This window comes from Amblyomma maculatum, chromosome 9 (genome assembly GCF_055883805.1).
Source record: "Amblyomma maculatum isolate TAMU_Amacu chromosome 9, ASM5588380v1, whole genome shotgun sequence".
NCBI lineage: Eukaryota > Metazoa > Arthropoda > Arachnida > Ixodida > Ixodidae > Amblyomma > Amblyomma maculatum.
In genome coordinates this window covers 11,326,194-11,345,546 of record NC_139352.1, presented here as the reverse complement: position 1 = coordinate 11,345,546, position 19,353 = coordinate 11,326,194, and the positions used below count along the sequence as shown (strand labels likewise).

Sequence of the window (19,353 nt, the reverse complement as noted above, 5' to 3'; positions counted from 1 at the left end):
ACGAACCGCTGCCCCAGCGATGGGACTGGTGGCGCCACCTCATGCTGCTAACAACAACTCTGTAGCAGGAAAAGAGGGGGCGAGCGTTTCTGGCAGAAGGTTTGAGTTGTTGTAAGCAGCATGAAGTGGCGCCACCAGTCCCATCACTGGGGCAGCGGTTCGTCTGGCGTCGCCGCCGCCGCAGGCGATGGGAATATTTTACTTCTGATCGAATCAGGCAAGTACCACAAACAAATTTAGTATTAAAAAATACTAGCGACAAAATGTGATTTCTGTGCGAAATCTGAACTGCAAGGATTCCGCGGTTTAGCTGGGAGAAGCATTCTACAGCGCGGGTCTAATTGTGCAACACCCTGTAGGGCCAGCAGCAGACTTAATCAGAGCTTGATGCCCCCGCTCACCCGACGGTCTTGAGGCTGAGCCTGGAAGCCGACGCCACTGCGGTGATTCGGTGTTTGAGGTGGGAGATGGTGGCCTTAGATTCAGGCAGCGCTGATGGTGACGGTTTACACTGCGAGCTGAATATATGCGCCGGCAGGACTAGCGAGCCGTCTTCGTATCTTCAGACAGCCGTCCCTCGGAACATGAGGCTAGGTTGACCAGCTATTGGCCTCGAGATCGAGCAGAGTCGCCACCTTGCAGCTCAGCGGCGAAACCTGCCCAGTGTGGATGCGCTTTCGCGTCGCGTGCCAGCTCGCAGTGATTTACGCGCGCGCATATGCGGCGTGTACAAGAGTGTTTTTGTTTGTTTCGTAGTTCTTGTGAGCTTTTGCTTATCTATATGCCTCTTGCAAAATAAATATGAACAGTCTATAACCCCACGCTTCATTAAAAAAATATATATGGGACTTGAATATTTGGGGGCTGGGATTTAAAACATTCCTATGCAAAATCTACTACCCCCTTCGAGCTGAAATAACGTTCAAAAAGTAGCAAAATATAGTCTACGTTATCTGACAAGTCAGTCAACATCGGTATTTGCCTAGATTTTCCGAAATCGAGGAAAAACTGCTCTCGGTGGCGTGCACAATTTTCGCAGAAGAGAGTCGAAAAGCTATTTTGACATGGTGCGTCATCTGTCGGGCAGCGAGGCAAGCGCGCCAACGGCCGGGATGGAGCTTGCACTGCACTGCACCAGTCCGTTCGTTTGTTCTCCACTAGAGACATCCAGTTTTTCTCCTGCGTCGGCGCAGCGCGTCATTTAGCTTTGATTTAGCTGGCCACGATCAGCGATCCAGAGTTCGTGCGGATGTGTTACTGCGCTGTTATTACAGCCGCTGATTGGAAACGCACCTGTGCTTTATCGTTTCTGGTTACTTGCTGCTGTTGTACAAAGTTCAAAATTTCTTCATTGTATTATAGTGCCTAGAATATATATTCTAGGCACTATAATTGTATATTGCACTAAATTTTCCCGACTGTTTGGAGCACAATGAACCGGAGAAATTGCGCCCCTCGTTGGTAGCGTGGCCGAGCGGTCTAAGGCGCTGGTTTAAGGCACCAGTCTCTTCGGGGGCGTGGGTTCGAATCCCACCGCTGCCAAATGTTTTTTTTATTGCAGTCGCCAAAAAAGAGATAAACGAACAATGCGACATCACTTCGTGCTTTGTCTTTCATACTGACGTGGTGTAGTGGTAATAAACATTTATTCATTTCGGAAATAAAACTCGAAGGCGTATGTTGCTGTCCTTTGGCTCCTCTGACAGCAGTGAACAAAGCATTGTAGATTGCAACTACCCTCAGAGCAAAAGACAGTTGACGCGTCAGAGCCGTGTATTCCGACTCTGGCAGCGTATGTCACACCATATATTGTCACGTAGGGGTGATGATGGCAACGAATGAGGAGGCTTGGACGTCACTTGAGTAAACTCTTAATTGGGCTGACTTGCGCCCGCAAAAGAACAGCAATCGGCGTCGGTGTAGCAACAAGCGTGCTCGGCGATAGTCGATCTACGAATACCTGTCGCGCACGTCAACGCCCAGTTTAAAGGCGGCTAAGAAACATCTAGATAAAGCCGTAAAACCTGGCCATTGCAGAAGCACACACAAGGGGCTGTAATTTTCCAGATACATCTCGACGCATCTTGCGTGATGATGAAAATTATAGAGTCTGCCAGCGGCTGTAAAAAAAGAACAAATAAACATTTTAATAGATCGCGGCATTACCCCCCTTAAAAGGCATCGTCTCGATGCTTGCAAAATAAACACAGAAATGAGGTGAACAAAATACAAGAAATTAAGTTAACTATAGAGCTTTAGCGCGCGTAACGGCTGTAGGCGTACAACGTATTTACGATTTCTTGGCGCACCCGGCGCCGTCTGGGATATGCAAATGGAGGGCAGCAGACATTACGGATTGACCTGATTCTTAACTAGGAATCGCGTGCACATTGCGAGAATGTGCTCGAACATTTACAGTGGTAATCTAGAATTATTTTCCAGTCCGTGTAATATTGGTAAAATTGATTTGACTTCTCCGAATTTCGCAGACTCAAATTTTTCTTTAATTTTGGCTTTATCTTTGACAAAGTTAGGAACAATCTCAAATATTTAACGCTATACCTTCTGTGTAATGCTACATTCTGCATTTTACTCTAAGAAATTTGAAATATTCTGAAAATGAAATGAATGATGAAGTATGGTATTATCTACTCTGCCAGCAGCCATGAGAAATGCACAGCTGAAATTTATTTATCTCCTAAAATTCGCTTCTTCAGGTAACAAGACCAAAACTGATTTCTTTTTGCAGGGGCTCTGATTCATTAGGAACTGCTTAATATAGTAAACGCGTGAAAATAAACATGTATTACAGAACTAATAAGGTTTGCTTCAAAATTTGTCTTATTTTTCGTTAAAGGTTACTTTAATGCGGTGTCCTGCTTGGTGTTTCTAGCTACGTGACATCCCAGTAAAAAAAAAAAAAAATCAATGGGTCCAATTGGGACGACCAGTCAGATTGAATTGGTTCTGCCAATCCCAAATGGTTTGTCCAATGGGTACGGTCCAACCCAACAGGTTTCTTCACTCCCAATTGGGAAGCCCAATGGGTTTCTTCAATCCCAATTGGGATGCCCGGTTGGTTTCTTCATTCCCAATTGGGACGCCCAGTTGGTTTCGTGGCTCCCAATTGGGAATGAAGAAACCAATTGGGTGTCCCAATTGGGATTGAATAAACCCATTGGGCTAATTGGGAAGCTCAATGGGTTTCTTCAATCCCAAGTGGGATGCCTTCACTCCCAATTGGGATGCCCAATTGAAACCAATTGGGCTTCCCATTGGATTTAATTGGTCCTAAGGAAATATTTCCAATTGGGAAAATCAAGTCAATTATATCCTTGACTGAGATGTGCACATTAAATACCTCTATAAAGAGACAACAGTGAAAATTTTAAATTCGTATAAAAAGTACTATATGCCGCTTAATCTTGTTAATTGATCTTATCATGTCCACTGTAAGTGCAGGCATAATTACATAAGTTAACTCTGAATAACAGAAATGTGTCACTGGTCCCAGCAGCAAACTTACCAAAGCTGGGGACTGCTTTATCCGAAAAAGAGTGCCTCGTTATTGTGTAGGCCATAGGCAAATTTCGTCCTTACGTGTGCGGTCGTCCTTTCGAGGTCGTTACGGATCACTCTGTCCTTGTTAGCTTTCTTCGTTGGAGGATTCTTCTGGCCACATGGCCCGATGGGTGCTGCGTCTCCAAGAATATGACATTCACGTCGTCTACCGGTGGGATCGCAAGCATCAGGACGCCGATTTATTGCCTCGCTCTCGGCCGATATTTCCAGCCTCTGCGAAATCGAGACTCCTGCACAGTCTCCCACCATCAGTGACATGCCTTCTGAACAGTATAGGATCCCTGAATTCGGGTCGTTCTGGAAATGAAATGACACGAAATGACATCTTGAGGTCGCCTCATTTATTAAAGGAAAGATGACACATAAAGGTAGCACATAACCGTCCAATATAACGCACTAGAGCGCTATACGCAGTGGAACTCATTGAGTATACCGCAACCGCTCGCCTTTATCGTACGGCTTAACACACATGCTCCTTCACATAGCAGGACTGTGTAGGATAAGCGTGAAAACTAATCGAAGAAAGGGAGCAAAACATTTTAGCTAAATGTGTTTTGAGAAAGAGGTGCACGAAATTCAAGCTCTTCCTTATTGAAGCCGCAGCTTATGAATAGTGCCTCATCTAGATCGACGACCACAGCTATGGTGGTCATCACCCAGGAAAGGCGACACTGACAATCGCTGTCGTTGTCAAGCGCAAGGCAGGGAAGAGTCCGCGCAGATGTCATTGTGCTTGCACCGAGAACTTCCAGGACAGCTGATAGGAGAAGCTGAGCTACACATTTTACTAAAAGCGGCAGTGTGGCAATTTGCAGGTTGCGGCGCTACACAAACGGAACAAGTGTGAAAGACACGTGTCATATAAACACCCGACTCTGGCATTAGCGGTATACGGTAATAATGGTGCGAATAAATGTTTCAGTGTCAGTTCGTCCCTCTGCGTTACAGCTCGCAATGAAACAGCCGCTGACCACGTGATGAACCCACCCCAGATGTATGTTTGGCTACCACAAGTCACACCGGTCATAAGTTCGGTTCTGTAGGGAGGGGCAGTCGAAGACCTCAGCGAACTCTGCCGACTGCCGCGCCATGACGTTGCAGCGATGGTCTGCGCCTGGTGTGTTGCCAAGGTGGGAGGCGGCGCAGAATAAAAGGCAACGGGTCATAAAGAAGAGCCGACCGCGGCTCAGGCGTTCCTGCTTAGGCATCAGGCGTCGCCTTTCGCCGACGGCTACTTTGCGAAAGGCCCTGTAGAGGGCGTGGCCACCGACAGAAGCGCTCGCCGCCCAGAGGGCTTCATCGGCGTTCTTCGCGGTCTTCGTGGTGCACGAAAACCTGCAGCAAGAGAAGCGCCCCGCGAGCAATTCATGTTGATCTGCATTACCTTAACACTGTGTCTAGACTGTACTGTAAACTGGACTACTGATGGTGTAAGGTGCTTGAAGAAAACACCATAAGGGCGATTAGCTTTGGAACAAACCTTAGCCCAATGATAGTAATGAGTTGCTCAAAGTTTTTGTACGAATCCGGAGGCGGTTTATTAATTTAATGCAGAATTGAAAAAGCTTTTAAAGCCCAAAAGGGAAAATACACTACAATGCTTGGCATTGTTTATAGCCCGTTCCTTCCACAAGTGACGCCTGCAGAATCATGAGCCGGACTTGCAACAATTCCTGTCTGAAAGATGTCCATGCGCCAGTCAATAACCACTGTGAAGGAGGCAACAATGAACGTGCTGAGCAATCACGTGTTCTTGTATGCGAACAGGTTATGTCATGATGCAATATGCTAGCTGTATAGGGAACCAAAGCTGGAGTTTGCTCCGCGACGCCAGCGCTCGGTTTCCAGCGGAGCGGAGAGGAACTACAAAACCTACGCGCATCCGCGCCCGCGCTGCGCGTGGCTTTCTGCGGAGTCTGCGCAGCCCGCTCGCTCGGGAGCGCGTGCTACGTTCAGCCGCGCGTGCACGCGGAGCGGGAGAAGGAGAGTGAGGACGAGGGGGGTTGGTGGCGCGTTCTCGCGCGCAAAGCCGGCGCGCTTTGCCAGTGGGATTTCTTAATTTTGCTTTTTTCTGTGCCCCGGCTGACATAGAGGCTGGCTGGAGGCATGTTTTTTATCGGTGCTTTTGAAAGCAAGAAATTATGATTAATTGATCGCCAGACATTGTTTTCAAAGAGCGCTTGTTGGCAGGCTCAGACATACATAAAAAAAAAGAACGCGAATTCGCTGCTTGGAGGCGGGAGGCAAACGACAGGTATCTTGAAGGACTTGAGGCGGCACCTCTTGATGCCTCTGTCCATGTTCACAGAATGAAGGGTCCAGCCTTCGAGTGCTCCTTCCTTTCCCTTTGTAACTGGTCACTTGAAAGGGGCCTATTCAGCTCTTTGGGGACAAACGTTTTAGGCAGTGCTGCCGGCGCCGTGGGGCCTGTTTTCGGCGCGTTTAGGATGCGTTCCCTACAAAGGCACAAAGCATGCCGCCTTACCCTTTGGTTCCTGCCGACACCGGCCAGGGGAAGTTCACTGCTGCGGCGCTGCCATCCGAAATCAATGACCTAGCTACCGTTAACGATGAGGGGTTTCTTAACGACCTGGGTCATTCCCCAGAAGCCGAGGCATGCCATTTTTGCGGCAGTTTCCTCTCCACGAGACGAACAGCGAGGAAATGTCTGACGACTTTCCATGCAGACGGGGACATCTCTCCACGGAAATCTTTGTCTTCTTAATTCCACTGTTACGCTGCGCAATTCCTAGTTCAGTTATCTCCTATAGCGAACGCGCAGTTTTGAGCTCCCGAAGCAGGATCACGTATGAGGATAGGATGATTGACGTAAAGTGATCGCATTAATGACGAATATCTGTTTCTTGAGGCCGACCCGGTTCCACGATGGCTGCTTCAGCACCGCCAGTTAGAGAAGTACGACACACGAACGGTACGAGATATCCCCCCCCCCCAAAAAAAAAAAAAAAAAAAAGAAAGGCCCACAACCATCCCATTACCGTTTCCACACAAGCTTCGCGAAAAAAGTGCGCCGTCATTATTTTCCTTCTAGTTCTTTTCTTTCTTCTTCCCCCCTCATTGTTAGAGCGCGACGGTGGCCACAATGCGGCCGGAGGAGGAGAGAAACAACCGAGCGCGCGCGCGCGCAAACACGTGCTGGAGAGCAGCGCGGAGCAGACGACAACATGCTTTTCTATGCGGCGGCTAGCAGACGACGCGGCCGGGCTGCGCGTAGATTTTGACGGGGTCTCCATGGAGGGCGCTGACGCACAGAGCGGCGCAGCGCCCCCTGGCCCAGGTTTTCTCCCCTATACAGTAACGCAACGCTCCGCGAAAATAACAAACGTTAGACGGGCAAAAGAAATAAAGAAAAACAAACTGCCTTATCTGCATGTCTAAGGCGCTAACACTGCAGGTACAGTACTTTGCAAAAGCAATGAGAACAGTGCGAGACCATCTAGTTTGTTCTTAGTTTATGTTCATGCACTCCTTTCAGTGCGAAAGGTTCCAGGTAAAGGCGTTACATTTTTCAGAATAACAGCTTGTGGGGCGAGTTGGTGCAACGAAGACAACACGAAGAGGTTCCAGGTAAAGGCGTTACATTTTTCAGAATAACAGCTTGTGGGGCGAGTTGGTGCAACGAAGACAACACGAAGAGGTTCCAGGTAAAGGCGTTACATTTTTCAGAATAACAGCTTGTGGGGCGAGTTGGTGCAACGAAGACAACACGAAGAGGTTCCAGGTAAAGGCGTTACATTTTTCAGAATAACAGCTTGTGGGGCGAGTTGGTGCAACGAAGACAACACGAAGAGGTTCCAGGCAAAGGCGTTACATTTTTCAGGATAACAGCTTGTGGGGCGAGTTGGTGCAACGAAGACAACACGAAGAGGTTGTAGGTAAAGGCGTTACATTTTTTAGAATAACAGCTTGTGGGGCGAGTTGGTGCAACGAAGACAACACGAAGAGTTTCTCTCTTCGTGTTGTCTTCGTTGGGCCACTGTTCTGGGTGTTATATTTTTGTTTTGGTCGAATGGTAATTGAATGTAAAATTTCTTCTTATAACGGTTCTGAGGTGTTACGTGCAAACATTCGAATAACTTTTTTTTTATTTAATGAAACAAGAAGCATAAATGTAACCTTCTCGAAAATGGTAAATGAGCCTTGCACCGAGCATAGAAACTCGCGTGAAGGCACATATAGTAGTTTACAGCCTTGAGGACCATCAACGAGGGCGACACTTGAGCTCAGAAATACCACACTCATTTCAGAACGAATGCCATGAGCCAGTCTTATAAAGTCACTGCTAAAGAGCGTCCTATGAGCGATGGCAGTAGCGAACAGGTGTAATAAGCAAAGCTTTCCGAGAAATTAGTAAAGCTATGCATGCAATCTATGGGAGGCGAAGTCTGGGGGATTTACTTTCAAAGTACCGCTAGCTGGAAAACATCTTCACTCTGAGAACAGTAAGGAAAGTTCCTCGATCCATGTAGTGCTTGAAATTTATTTTTAATGCTGCTTTGTAGTTAGAATTGAAACACAAAAATAATTACTAGAAGTTAAAGTGATATTTATGATGCAACGTATAACATTGTTTGTAATCTTTAACATTATAACAGCATTTGAAACGAAGCAATAGAGTTTAGCTTAAATGTACAGTAACGTTATCCATATTACAACGTTATTAATTTTCAACTTTAATATAATGCTCTAACGGAACACATTACTGCAGCATGCATAACATTCTAAGAATATTATTTTATTATTCGAAGCTACCTGGTTCAAGATACCCCGCCAGATGTGTGGACTGGGCCTGCCTCTGCGTTTTCTGGGAGCGAATGGAACGCGGTATCGTCCTTTGCTAAGCGTAATCAGGCTACACGTGGTTTATTTCTTGCCTGTAGTGAAGTATAGTTTGTGGCAAGTTGTACCGGTGCGGACAAAAATGAACGAAGCACGCTATTTCATTCTAAAAATTTTAACGCTTTCCATAATCCGCCTTTTGCGCGAGGATGTGGCGCCATCATGCGGGAGCGGGCGGGAAACACATTGAGCGGCAGTGTAGCAGACGACGCGAAAGCACACCATACGAAATGGCCACGCCTGGTAGAAAGCGAAAGCTTCCCCCCTTTTTTGGCCTCGGAGCGGAAAGTAGTGACAGTGATTGCAGCATATGTTCACGCAGTATGGGGGAAGGTAGAGCGTTTTCACAATCCACTCATAACGCACGTACGCACATACTATCTTCGTATTGTAAGAGAGTGTAGCGCGGGCCGTGTTCGACATGACAGAATGAGACGCTCTCAGCGTGCAGGTTTTCGGCAGACAGGAGAGCGTGGGGGCAGAGAGAGAGGGATCTCAAAGGGCAAAGCAGCCAGAGGTTTGTTGATGCTGCAGAGCTAGGTGGAATCGTCTCCTGTGACTTTGAGCGGCGCATATGCGCGGGGTGTCTTGAGTTACCGAGCACAATGCGGTCACCGCGGCGCCGGCATGGTGCAATGGGCGTCGCTTCCTCCTCGCGTCATCTACAACCGTGCAGCTATAAGATTTCATCCACGAAGATCGGCAGGGAGGCACATATACACACCCCGTGAAAAGGGCATTGTCCCGGCCGGAATGCACACCTGCAGGAAACGCGCTGCATTTTTCTGGCAATGGATGATTCAGAGCTGTAGCCGGTTTCTGGCCTCAGGTGTCAGAACGGATGTGGTCGCAGTGGTGAAAAGGTTCTCGGTGCGCAGAGAATGGTCATTCTGTTGTGAAAGGATCTCCAACGTTCATTTCTGGTTGGTTGGTTTGTGGGGTTTAACGTCGTCCCAAAGCAACTCAGGCTATGAGAGACGCCGTAGTGGAGGACTCCGGTAATTTCGACCACCTGGGGTTCTTTAACGTGCACTGACATCGCACAGCACACGGGCGCCTTGCTTTTCGCCTCCATCGAAAAGCTGCCGCCGAGGCCGGGATTCGATCCCGCGTCCTTGGGAACAGTAGTCGAGCGCCGTAACCACTGCGCCACCCCGGCGGGGTAACGTTCATTTCTGCCTCCGCCGCGATTTCTGCGGAATCAACAACTTGGTGACACATGTGAATCTCCTACATATCGGATGCGCATCTCGGTCAGGAACCAACCCTGTTCTACGTCCAGAGCGATCCACTCTGCAAGTGAACGAGCATGAACCCTCCAGGAGACTCATTTATTGTGCCGGGCGGTTTCCTTGCCGTTGCAAACGGTTGGACGTAGACGACGATTATCAAGCTCCCTAACGAAGTGCATCTGATTGCGTACACCAAAGGAACAAAATCCGGATGCTTTGGCGTGCACGAAGGCGAGCCTTTAATTAAAAAAAAAATACTGTGCGTTGTGCAAGAGTGTCAAGTGCGTCATATGCTCCGAGCGGCAAAAACACAGATACTACAGGTATGCATGCATCTAAACGAAATATGCATGATGAAAAGTACCTACTGGAGTTTTCACCCAGGCTGTAGCGCACCAGGGATAGCTGCAATGAGGATTTTTTCGGTGCGTGATTGCTTTAGTTGCGCCGAGGCCTGAAGGCGATGTATTTTGTCCTTTCTTTTCTTTATGTGCGAAAGGGCTAGGTAGCTTAGATATCACAGGCGGCTCTGTGCGCTAGGCCGTAATATTTAGCATGTTTTATCGTAACTGCCTAACAAGAAAAAAAATACGGCGTTTTAATGCATTGCCGTTCGCGAGCCTCATGACCAGCTCAACCACTCGGCTCGCGAACGGCGGTGCATCACAACAAACGCCCAATTTTTCTTTTCATTTTAGTCAGGCGGCAGTCGCGATAAAACATGCTAAATATTACGCCCTAGCGCACACAGCCACCTGTGATATCTTTGCTACCCGGCCCCTTCGCGCATAAAGAAAACAAACGACAAAATACATCGCCATCAGACGCCCCGAACAAATGCTCATTGCGGCTATCACTGGTGGGTTACAGGCTTGGTGCAAACTCCGGTAGATACTTTTCATTATGCACATTTCCTTTAGATGCATACATACCTGTAACGAAGTGTTTTTCGCACAGTCGAGAGTACGCAGTAGGTAGCTAAGGTCGGCCATTCACATCTTGACGCTTGGTGGCCCTAATTGTAGCGTCACGTCGTTGTTGGCCGCGGCTCGGCGAAGGAAACCTGAAAAACCGCGTCTTGCATCTTGGCGCGCTTAGAGAGTGGAAACCGTACGCGGCAGATGTGGTTGGCATCGCTTTGCCAAGCCTGTGACGGCCACCGTGCCGCCCGGTGCCGCCAGCCCCCGTGCACTCGCGGCGCCGAGAAACGCCGTCGACGCCGCTCAATGTGTTTCCATCGGTCGCCGCTACGACTTCGCGCATGCGCAGAAAACTCGCGCAAAAGGCGGATTGAAACTGGCATTGAGATATGTATAAACCGGTAGTAGACACCAGTGCGCTTTCACTTAGGGCAAATAATGTTTTCTTATCTCCAATTCAGGCGTGATTGTAATTTCAACTAAAAAGCGTGCTGCTCCATTTACTTATGTCCGCACCCGTACATCACTAACGTATCACAAAGGGGTAACTATGCAATGCACCATATTTGAATGGGAAAGCGAGTGTTACTGATTTGGGCAACTGTGTATACTCTGTGGAAACGCACAGAACAAAGAAAAAACTACCTTAAAACCACAGCTTTGACAGGTTCGCAGGAATGTGTCGCGAGAAATTCACTGCTGCGATCGGGTGGGTTTCACAGGCTCGTTTTCAAGGGAGTAAATAAAGAGTAATTCGTTACTGTGCATGGTGTTGTGCTGAAAAAGTGATTAATCTACTCCACCGTGAGGAAGTTAATAGAGAGTTTTAGCTTACCGTGATCCGCGATCCGCTGCTGGGATCCGCCACCGCGCGTTCCACTGCGCATGCCCAGACCCCCTTGACGCCGACAGATGGCGCCACATACTGGATGTCGGCACACAGACCTGCCGCGTCGGCACCAATCAGCTTGTGTGCCCCGCCCACGCGCGGTAAATTGTCACGGTGGCGGATCGCGGTAAGCTAAATCTCTCTAATAATGCCCACCTTTTATTAAATTCTTTTACACGAACTGGGCTCCATGCGATGCGTTTGGCTCCGTCGTTTTCGATGTTCTCCGCGTTGAAGGCACGCAGCATTGTCCGAAGCAGCAGCGAGCCCAGCAGGCCATAGTTGACCTCCGGCTGGCTTCTCGGGTCGAAGAGAGGTGAAAGCATAGATGTAGCCGGAAGCACGACCCTGTTCGGAGCAGCCATGTATTTGGGCTCCACGGGCTGTTCCTGGAAGGCGAACCGCGAGTCTGTGTCATGGCTGTGCAGCGACTCCAGGTAGCGGCGCATGCGCTCCTGTCTCGAACCCAAGTAGTCAGCCGCAAATGCGCCGGTCACGGACGGGTAGTCGCGGTAGAACCTGCGACAGAAAAAGCTGGCTGCGTTAGTAGAACTATAGCGCTCGTGTCATGTCTTGCTCCTTCCTTTGGTCCTCATATTTTCGCGCTGACTTCGCAATGAATCAGATGAAGGGGACGCGTTGTGATAAGGCCCCCTAACGATGGAACGCAATAATATTCGAGTCCTAGCTCAGCTACAATTCTTTGTTTTGTGTCAGCTTGGTTGAAATAAGGACCCTTAACTGTTTAGTTGTGGCAAGGGAGCATTTTTGCATTTGGCCTGTGTTGTGGCGCTCTTTGATTGGTCCTTTTTGTCACATAACATCTATGACGTCACCAATATCTCGATCAATAAGGAATTTTGTCTCCGGCGATGGTGAGGACCTGAAATATTTCGGGTGGGCCAAGGGGGCCATTTTTTTTTATTTCACTTGCAGGTAGTGCTCAGTGATCGGTCCTTCATGGTCAGGTGACCCCTGACGTCATCACTGTCTCGAGAAATAAGAGAATAAAAGGCCGTTTTTGCACTTGACTGGTACGGGTGGTACTCTGCGATTAGTGCTTCGTTGTCAAGTGACGTAATCGACGTCATCATTGTCTCGACAAATCAGGAAATTTTGTCAGTGACGGCGGCGGGCTTTTGGCGGAGGAGAAATCTAATTTTCCATCAATAAAGGGATGGGAGCAGATCGACGAACAGCTGTTGCGCCCCTAGCAGGAACGAGATTATTAGTGCTTGCGATGTCGCCACTCTTGTGGGAGTAAGCGAAGGAGTGCGAAAGAAAAAGGAAGAGGAGAATGCGCACAGGAATAACGCAGGAGCACGAGGAGTGAGCGCGGGCGTCATCGTTCGACATCGGCCGTGTTCTAGCGTTTGTGGTGGACACTTCCTATTGCAGCACCCAGGCGACCCGACCGTTTCAAGGTGCAACAAGAGGCGTCAAGAGCGAGCAAATGAAAATATTTCTTCTGACACTGAAATGCTGCTTCTTATTAAAAAACCTTAACCGATCCTAATTTAAGCTAACAAGTACCGTAAGTTAGGTGCGATGTAGCGTGCAAGTAAATATACGGGTGTAAAGGACACTTATCAGACGCAAATTCTGAAAATGTATACTATATATGCGTTGCTCGTGATGTCGCGTAATCCATGATGGAGCCCAAGGCATAGCTTCCAAATTGGGATTTGGAGCTGGTGGAACTGAGGAGATTAAAAAAAATTCAGCAGCTTTTCGCTCTGACGAAGCCTTCTGATGCCGAAACCTAATAACGTGATCCTGTTGCCAGAGCTACCATCTTTGTCACTTGCATTCACCAGATCGCCCTTACCTGCTGGCGAAAGGGATCGAATCGAAGACTGCAAGCGGAACAAGGCGGAGTATCCATATTGTCATATGGAGACGCCAACAAGAACCTACCACTCCAGACCTCTAGGCTGCTAATGCCAACCAGTTTTCGCTTGTTAGCGTGCTTAGCGTTGTTGTTGTATAGTATTTTTCCAATACCAAATCAAATGCGAAAGTGTGGCTTCCCTGCCAAGAAGAATATGAATAGCTCAAACCTGAATGCAAAACAAACCGAATAGTGATTGAAGAATGAAATATGAATCAAATATTTGTGAATATTCCCTCCTTTTTGCTAATATTCACTAAGAAATAGAGAAACGGCAAAACGCTAGCCGCGACACGACTCTACTTATGCAGTTACAAAGTGAATATTCGCTACTTTTCCAAATATGCACCAAGAAATTGAGAAATGGCAAAGCGCTAGAAGCGACACGACTCTATTACTTGTGCAGTTATAACCATAGCTGTCTAAAACCCAACACACCTCTATTTGTGGGTCGGAACAGGAAGAAGTCACTATATTGACTGCAACATCATTGAGTTATGCGCATAAGCAAAATGTTTTCAAGGAACTTTGGACCACTACAGTGCGATAAGGCGTAGTAAGCCTTCGCTTGCAACGCCGCTGATTCCTGCTTTACTGCGTCGGCTTTTGTATACTACGTGGTATACGGCGTTCGAGGAAGCGTCAAGTGGAAGGCGCCGCACGGACGCCTGGATCGGAAGCCCGGCGGGGTCAGCTTCAAATATGCGTGAATCGTCTGGTGATGTCATCGGTCATGACAGGACGTGACGCATGACATCAATTCCGATTATACGTGACCGGATGTCATCCGGTCTTGACATCACGTCCGGCCATGGCCGATGACGTCACCAGGCGATGACGTCACAATCTCGCACTATCCTGCGGAATCTCGCAAAGAAGTGCGACACTTTGCGAGATTCTGAGGCTATAAAGGCTTTCGCCTTAATATAGGCTCTTTACTGTTATCTCAGTACATGAGTGAAAGCCATATGTATGGGCTATGACCCGATTCAAGCTAGGCGTTTCCACGTCATCCACTCTCCGAGGGTAGAAGTATGAACGCCGTCCCACGAATAGATTTCGTTGCGGGATTCAGATTTGCATTCCGGTCATACCGATTCTTTGAATTATCGCTCATTGAAAGCGCATTGCTAGGACAACACGAAAGCAGCGACCACATACACGTCTAGCTTTCTGGAACCCCTTTTAATTGTGATTTAAGCAGATGTTGAGAGAATGGTCCGTGACTCACCATCAAGAAATGGTGCTTTGAGGTACTGATGCACCTTGTTAATGGGTGCAGCAAGCAGCCCTGCACCAATTAAAAGGGTGCACCAGTACCGTTTTAATGTGCCCTCAGTACAGTACGCTTTTAATGCACCGTTTCTGGAGCTTTCTGGATGGTGCGAATCATAGGCACGGAAATGAACCTTTAAAGGTCCGATTTTGTTCACAGGAGGAGGAGCAGGAAATATACTTTTATTGTCGCACAGAAACGGCACCCTCCCCTCCCCTCGTCACTACGCCGGGGAGGCAGAGTCACCGCTTTACGCTTCCGATGTGCAGCAATGTTTAGCTGCATAACATTCATGGAAAACCAATCGGGTGCGCTTTTATGTAGTTGCGAAGCAACGGCCCTAGCTTCCGATGCGTATCAATCAAGATTTTGATTCTGAAGTTCGCCGAGGCCCCGCCGCGGTGGCGCAGTAGTTGAAGTCCGACTACTATTCCGGAGTACCCGAGTTCGATCCCCACCGTCGACGGCTGCGTTTCGATGGAAGCGAAACGGAGAGGCGTCCGTGTGCTGTGCGACGTCGGTGCACGTTAAAGATCCCTAGGTGGTTGAAATTACTCGTACCCTTCCATTATGAAACTCTTTATCTCTTTTCGCTTTCACTCCCACCTCCTTCCTTCCCTTACAGTTGTTCAGGTGCCCATAGAAAAACAAAAATGTGACAGATGCTGCGTTTTTACTTTCCTGCAAAATAATTAACTTTGTCCAGCGCTCACAAAGAATGTTATCGCAATAGGAAAAAACAGTGAGGTAAGTTTATGATACAATAAACAGCTACAAGGCTGCCAAGAGAGAATTTGCGGCTATATTGATTGCTGCGGTGCTTTTATAAGTAAATGTAATCATGTTCAAAATTTATTTCTAAGAAATTGCCTAAAATGGTTGGGCGCGACTATTTCCAGACAACGCTAAGGTATCGGCGAGAGTATGTGCATCAGGCAATGCTTGGACTGCAGTTCCGGATATCGAGTGTGACCAACCTGTCTAGTCCCGGCCAGTGGTCCAGACGCGGCGCGTAGCCCAGCATCCAGTGCATGCGACGAACCTTCTTCTCCATGCTCAACCGGACGGAGTGTGGGATCCACGCCGTATTGCTGATGCTCGCAATCAGCTCGCGCACGACGTTCCTGATCACGGTCTTGACATCCGTTAGCCTGGACTTGGTGAGAACGGAGAAGAGGTATGGGGCCCGTACCACATGTCCGTAGTCAGTCATCGTCAGCGCCAGGCATCGCGACGCGTGGCCGACAGCCGGGCTGCTGACGTTCACCAAACGTCGGCACACCTCCCAGGCGAGGAAGAGGGCGCGTCCAGAGTCGCTGACGTCCTGGCGGGACCGCATGTGGTTGAAAAACGCCGCGGCTTCCGAGCCCATGTCGAACTCGTAGTCAGCCATGAAGGTTCCTGAGGAGTGGGTTTCCAACGACGTCTTCCAGCTGTCTTCCACGGAGTCGTCGTCGTCTGAGGCGTCGCTGCTGGTCTGCACAAAATGTTGCATGTAAAAGCGGCTCAGAAGCAAATGTTGTATTTGGCCTCCAGAAGTATTCGTTCGAGTATTTTTGAAGCGAAAGCTGTCTATACACCATTTTACCGGCGCCGCCAACTTGCATGCTCCTTAGCGTCTGACGCATGTGAAATAATTAGAACGTATAATAAACTTATGTGCTGAATTGTGCGGAGCACATTGTCTGCACCAGAACTCCTCTGTGGTAGCAAACAATGCCTAAAAAGAGGATGTGGTCAAATTATATTTACGGAAAGCACTTAAAATACTTGCGTGCTGTGAATGCAAGGTCGCATCGATCGCTCCCTCATCGTGAGTTATCACATGACGTAAACCACTTCTTTAAGTGTGCAGAGGTGTGCGTTGCGTGGCCGAAACAGTGTCGTGTCTGGCTCTCAACCCTAGGATCCTGGGTTCTAGTCCCGCTATAACTTAAAATTTTAGAGCGAGATCTTATCGCCGTTGGCGCCGGAGTAACCGGTGGGTATAGCTATAGGATGACCCAGTGAGTCACCGTATCATAGTTAGAACTGCCAACCTAGGTCGCAAGATTCGCTAAGCCTCGATCGGGCAGCCTTTCGTGGGAATACGGAACACTGATGTCTCAGTTTGGCGAACGGCACCGTAGGGATCCTAAGGAACGTACCTTAGCTCTTTCGCGTCCATAGCACTGACGCAATAGCGTTTAAGACCCTGTTCACCGAAAATCCAACATCAGCGTCCGTCCGCCGGCGTTGGCTTTGTGAGCGAAAAAACAGGAGCATGGCGCTGGCTGCAGCTAACATGGCCGTGCACCGACATGACGTACATGGTTGCCCGACGTAACTTTTGGCAGGAGCTGCCAATTCGGGTTCTCTTCTTTCACATGGAAGAGTGATCTCAGAATAAGCCTGTCAGGACCCTTGCATTCATTTTACTCCTATAGCCACACAGGCATGTCCATACGTCTTGGTTAAAGTGGGGATTTATATATAGTGTGTAAGTCTGCATTCTCGCGTCATACTCTTTAGAGGCATGCAGAGCTTAAGCGTCCCATACTGTAATTTTTGTTGCACGTTCATAAAAATATTCGGCAGAGTACTGCAAAGAAAGAAGTAAAAAAACTAAAAAGCGGATTCGAACTGCTTCTTTTCGAGATAAAACACAGCGATAATACATTTCGCCACAGAATCATCGAGAGATAACGCGTCTAGCTACGCTGTCATTCATTTAGATGAAATTTCTCCAGTTTTCTGCTAGCCGCTGCTCAGCCGGAAGATGCGGGAATCTCGATATAATTCGTATTCGTAAAAATTATTCGACTGACCACCAGGAGACGCTCAACCGGAAAATCATCAGCTGTAGATTGTGGGTCTCTCCACTCGCAGAACGGATGCATGCTTCTTGCTCACGCTGCTGACGGTGAAGACACCAGGTTATCTGTGGCGTGGTGAGCTGCGCTCAATATTCTTACTATCGTGTCATAATCGTCGACGTGCTCTCTAAACGAAATCAGCTGCTTCGAGACATGCAGCGGACTTTAAATCGCATTGCATGTTAAGATTTAATTACTTGAGGGGTGTTTGAAATTCCTGAGCGAGGTCATAAGGCTGGGACGTTACCGGATCTCTGTATGCCACTTTTTATGGACATCGGGTTTCGTCGCCGGTTAGCCATACAATGATTTCGCATGACCGACTCAAAACGAATCCCGAAAGCTAGAACTTTCCATTTACCGTGAGGCGTTCCCACGGTTACCTACATGACGCTCCGCCGTCACCTACAAACTTGAGAACAAACCTGCTGCGCCCGAGCAGCACAACATTCAGTACAACCTTGACAAGAAGCTTCTTCTCCAAGGTCCAGATGCGGCCGGCCAGCTCCTCAACACGGTGCTCGACTACGCCGCAGGAGAGGAGGACGCTTTTGACGGAGTGGCCGTACTGCTTCCGCTTCGTCATTGCTGCTCGTCTCTTCTTCCATTCGGTAAACTCTGCGCTGTGGCCCACTCGGATGAAGCGGGTCTTTTCTCCTGGGCCGGGAAAGGCGTCCACCTTGAGTTCGAAGAAGAGCCTCAGGTCATACCGAAGGTGCAGCTCGATCGTCTTGTCCAGGAAGCCGGGCCCGGCCGCGCTCTCGTCGGCATCCACCAGCAGTGGCAAGTCGCTGTCTTTGAAAAAGGCGGCAAGCGCCTTGACACTCTTAGGATTCTTTGGGTTCTGAAAGGTACCGGTCAGAAAAAATATCACAGCAGTTAGTTGAATCAAGCTTAAGCTAGCTGCAGCACTTGGATAGCATCACCATGTTGAACCCTACGTGCTTACAAGTAACAAAAATGTTGGATGAAATTTAGAAGTCTCCATGTGTGTCCTGATTTACCTGTGGAGCCCCTATTTTAAATAATTCATATACATTGATACATTGAGACAGAATCTTCATTGTTTAGGTCGTCACTCAAATCATATATTGCTCTAACCAGGCCACTAAGGGAGCCATACTTGGCAAATATCATCTGTGTGTTAGCATTAGTTTCTAGAAGGGAACGGTAGTTCAGGCGGTAGGGTTTGATCTCGGAGCGTCCAGTAGAAAAAGCAGGGCAATCCCAGAGTAGATGAGATATGCCGCCGCGCGTTAGAGTCGCACATTAGATGCACGTAATCATTTCCTCTGTATACTGACGCCAGCGGGCCATAATAGGTGGCGTGTAAGCCGCATGGGCGATGAGCTTATTCAAAAAGGCTATCCATGGCCATGAGCCTTCCGATTCAATAAAAGACGTTCAATCATTCAATCAATATACATTGAGAAATGTGCTAATAATGGCGGCAATAATAATAAGACGCCCGACTACTGTGTCGGAGTACCCGGGTTCGATCCCGACCGCGGCGGCTGCGTTTCGATGGAGGCGAAACGAAGAAGTGTCCGTGTGCTGTGCGATGTCAGCGCATGTTAAAGATCCCCAGGTGGGCGGCAATGTGCCTGCAGAAATGTTTTAGTCGCTTCGACGCCATGTGCTAGCTTTTACACTGAGCGACTATATGCAGCGTGTTTTCTGCATATCTAGCCGCTGATCTGATTTCTTGATATCTGCTTTCGTACAACCCCCACTAAAAAATGAAACAGCGCTTAATTATGAAGCTCATGTGCAATAAAAATGGTCAGGATATTTCAGGAGCTAAGCAGTCAGCCGTGTGGCGTTGGACAGCACACTAGCATCGCCTGA

General features: G+C 48.4%; 2 protein-coding genes and 1 non-coding gene across 3 annotated transcripts in view; 2 read left to right on the top strand and 1 right to left on the bottom strand.

The window, feature by feature from the left end:
* Positions 1 to 111: 111 nt before the first annotated feature.
* LOC146178294 (uncharacterized) overlaps positions 112 to 19,353 on the top strand; it is a 31,820-nt gene continuing 12,578 nt past the window's right edge. The window contains exon 1 of the mRNA XM_084578120.1: positions 112 to 217. The gene's annotated coding sequence lies outside the window, so the exon portion shown is untranslated. The remainder of the gene's footprint in view (positions 218 to 19,353) is intronic.
* Positions 1,461 to 1,542, top strand: TRNAL-AAG (transfer RNA leucine (anticodon AAG)). Its single transcript has one exon. It is a non-coding gene; the product is annotated as a tRNA-Leu (tRNA).
* On the bottom strand, positions 4,370 to 15,778 carry LOC146178295 (endothelin-converting enzyme homolog). The gene is made up of 3 exons (XM_084578108.1): positions 15,628 to 15,778; positions 11,640 to 12,002; positions 4,370 to 4,917 (listed from the first exon to the last, which is right to left on the bottom strand). The coding sequence occupies exons 1-3, from the start codon at positions 15,702 to 15,704 to the stop codon at positions 4,587 to 4,589; spliced, it is 771 nt and encodes a 256-aa protein (XP_084434234.1). The 5' UTR covers positions 15,705 to 15,778; the 3' UTR covers positions 4,370 to 4,586.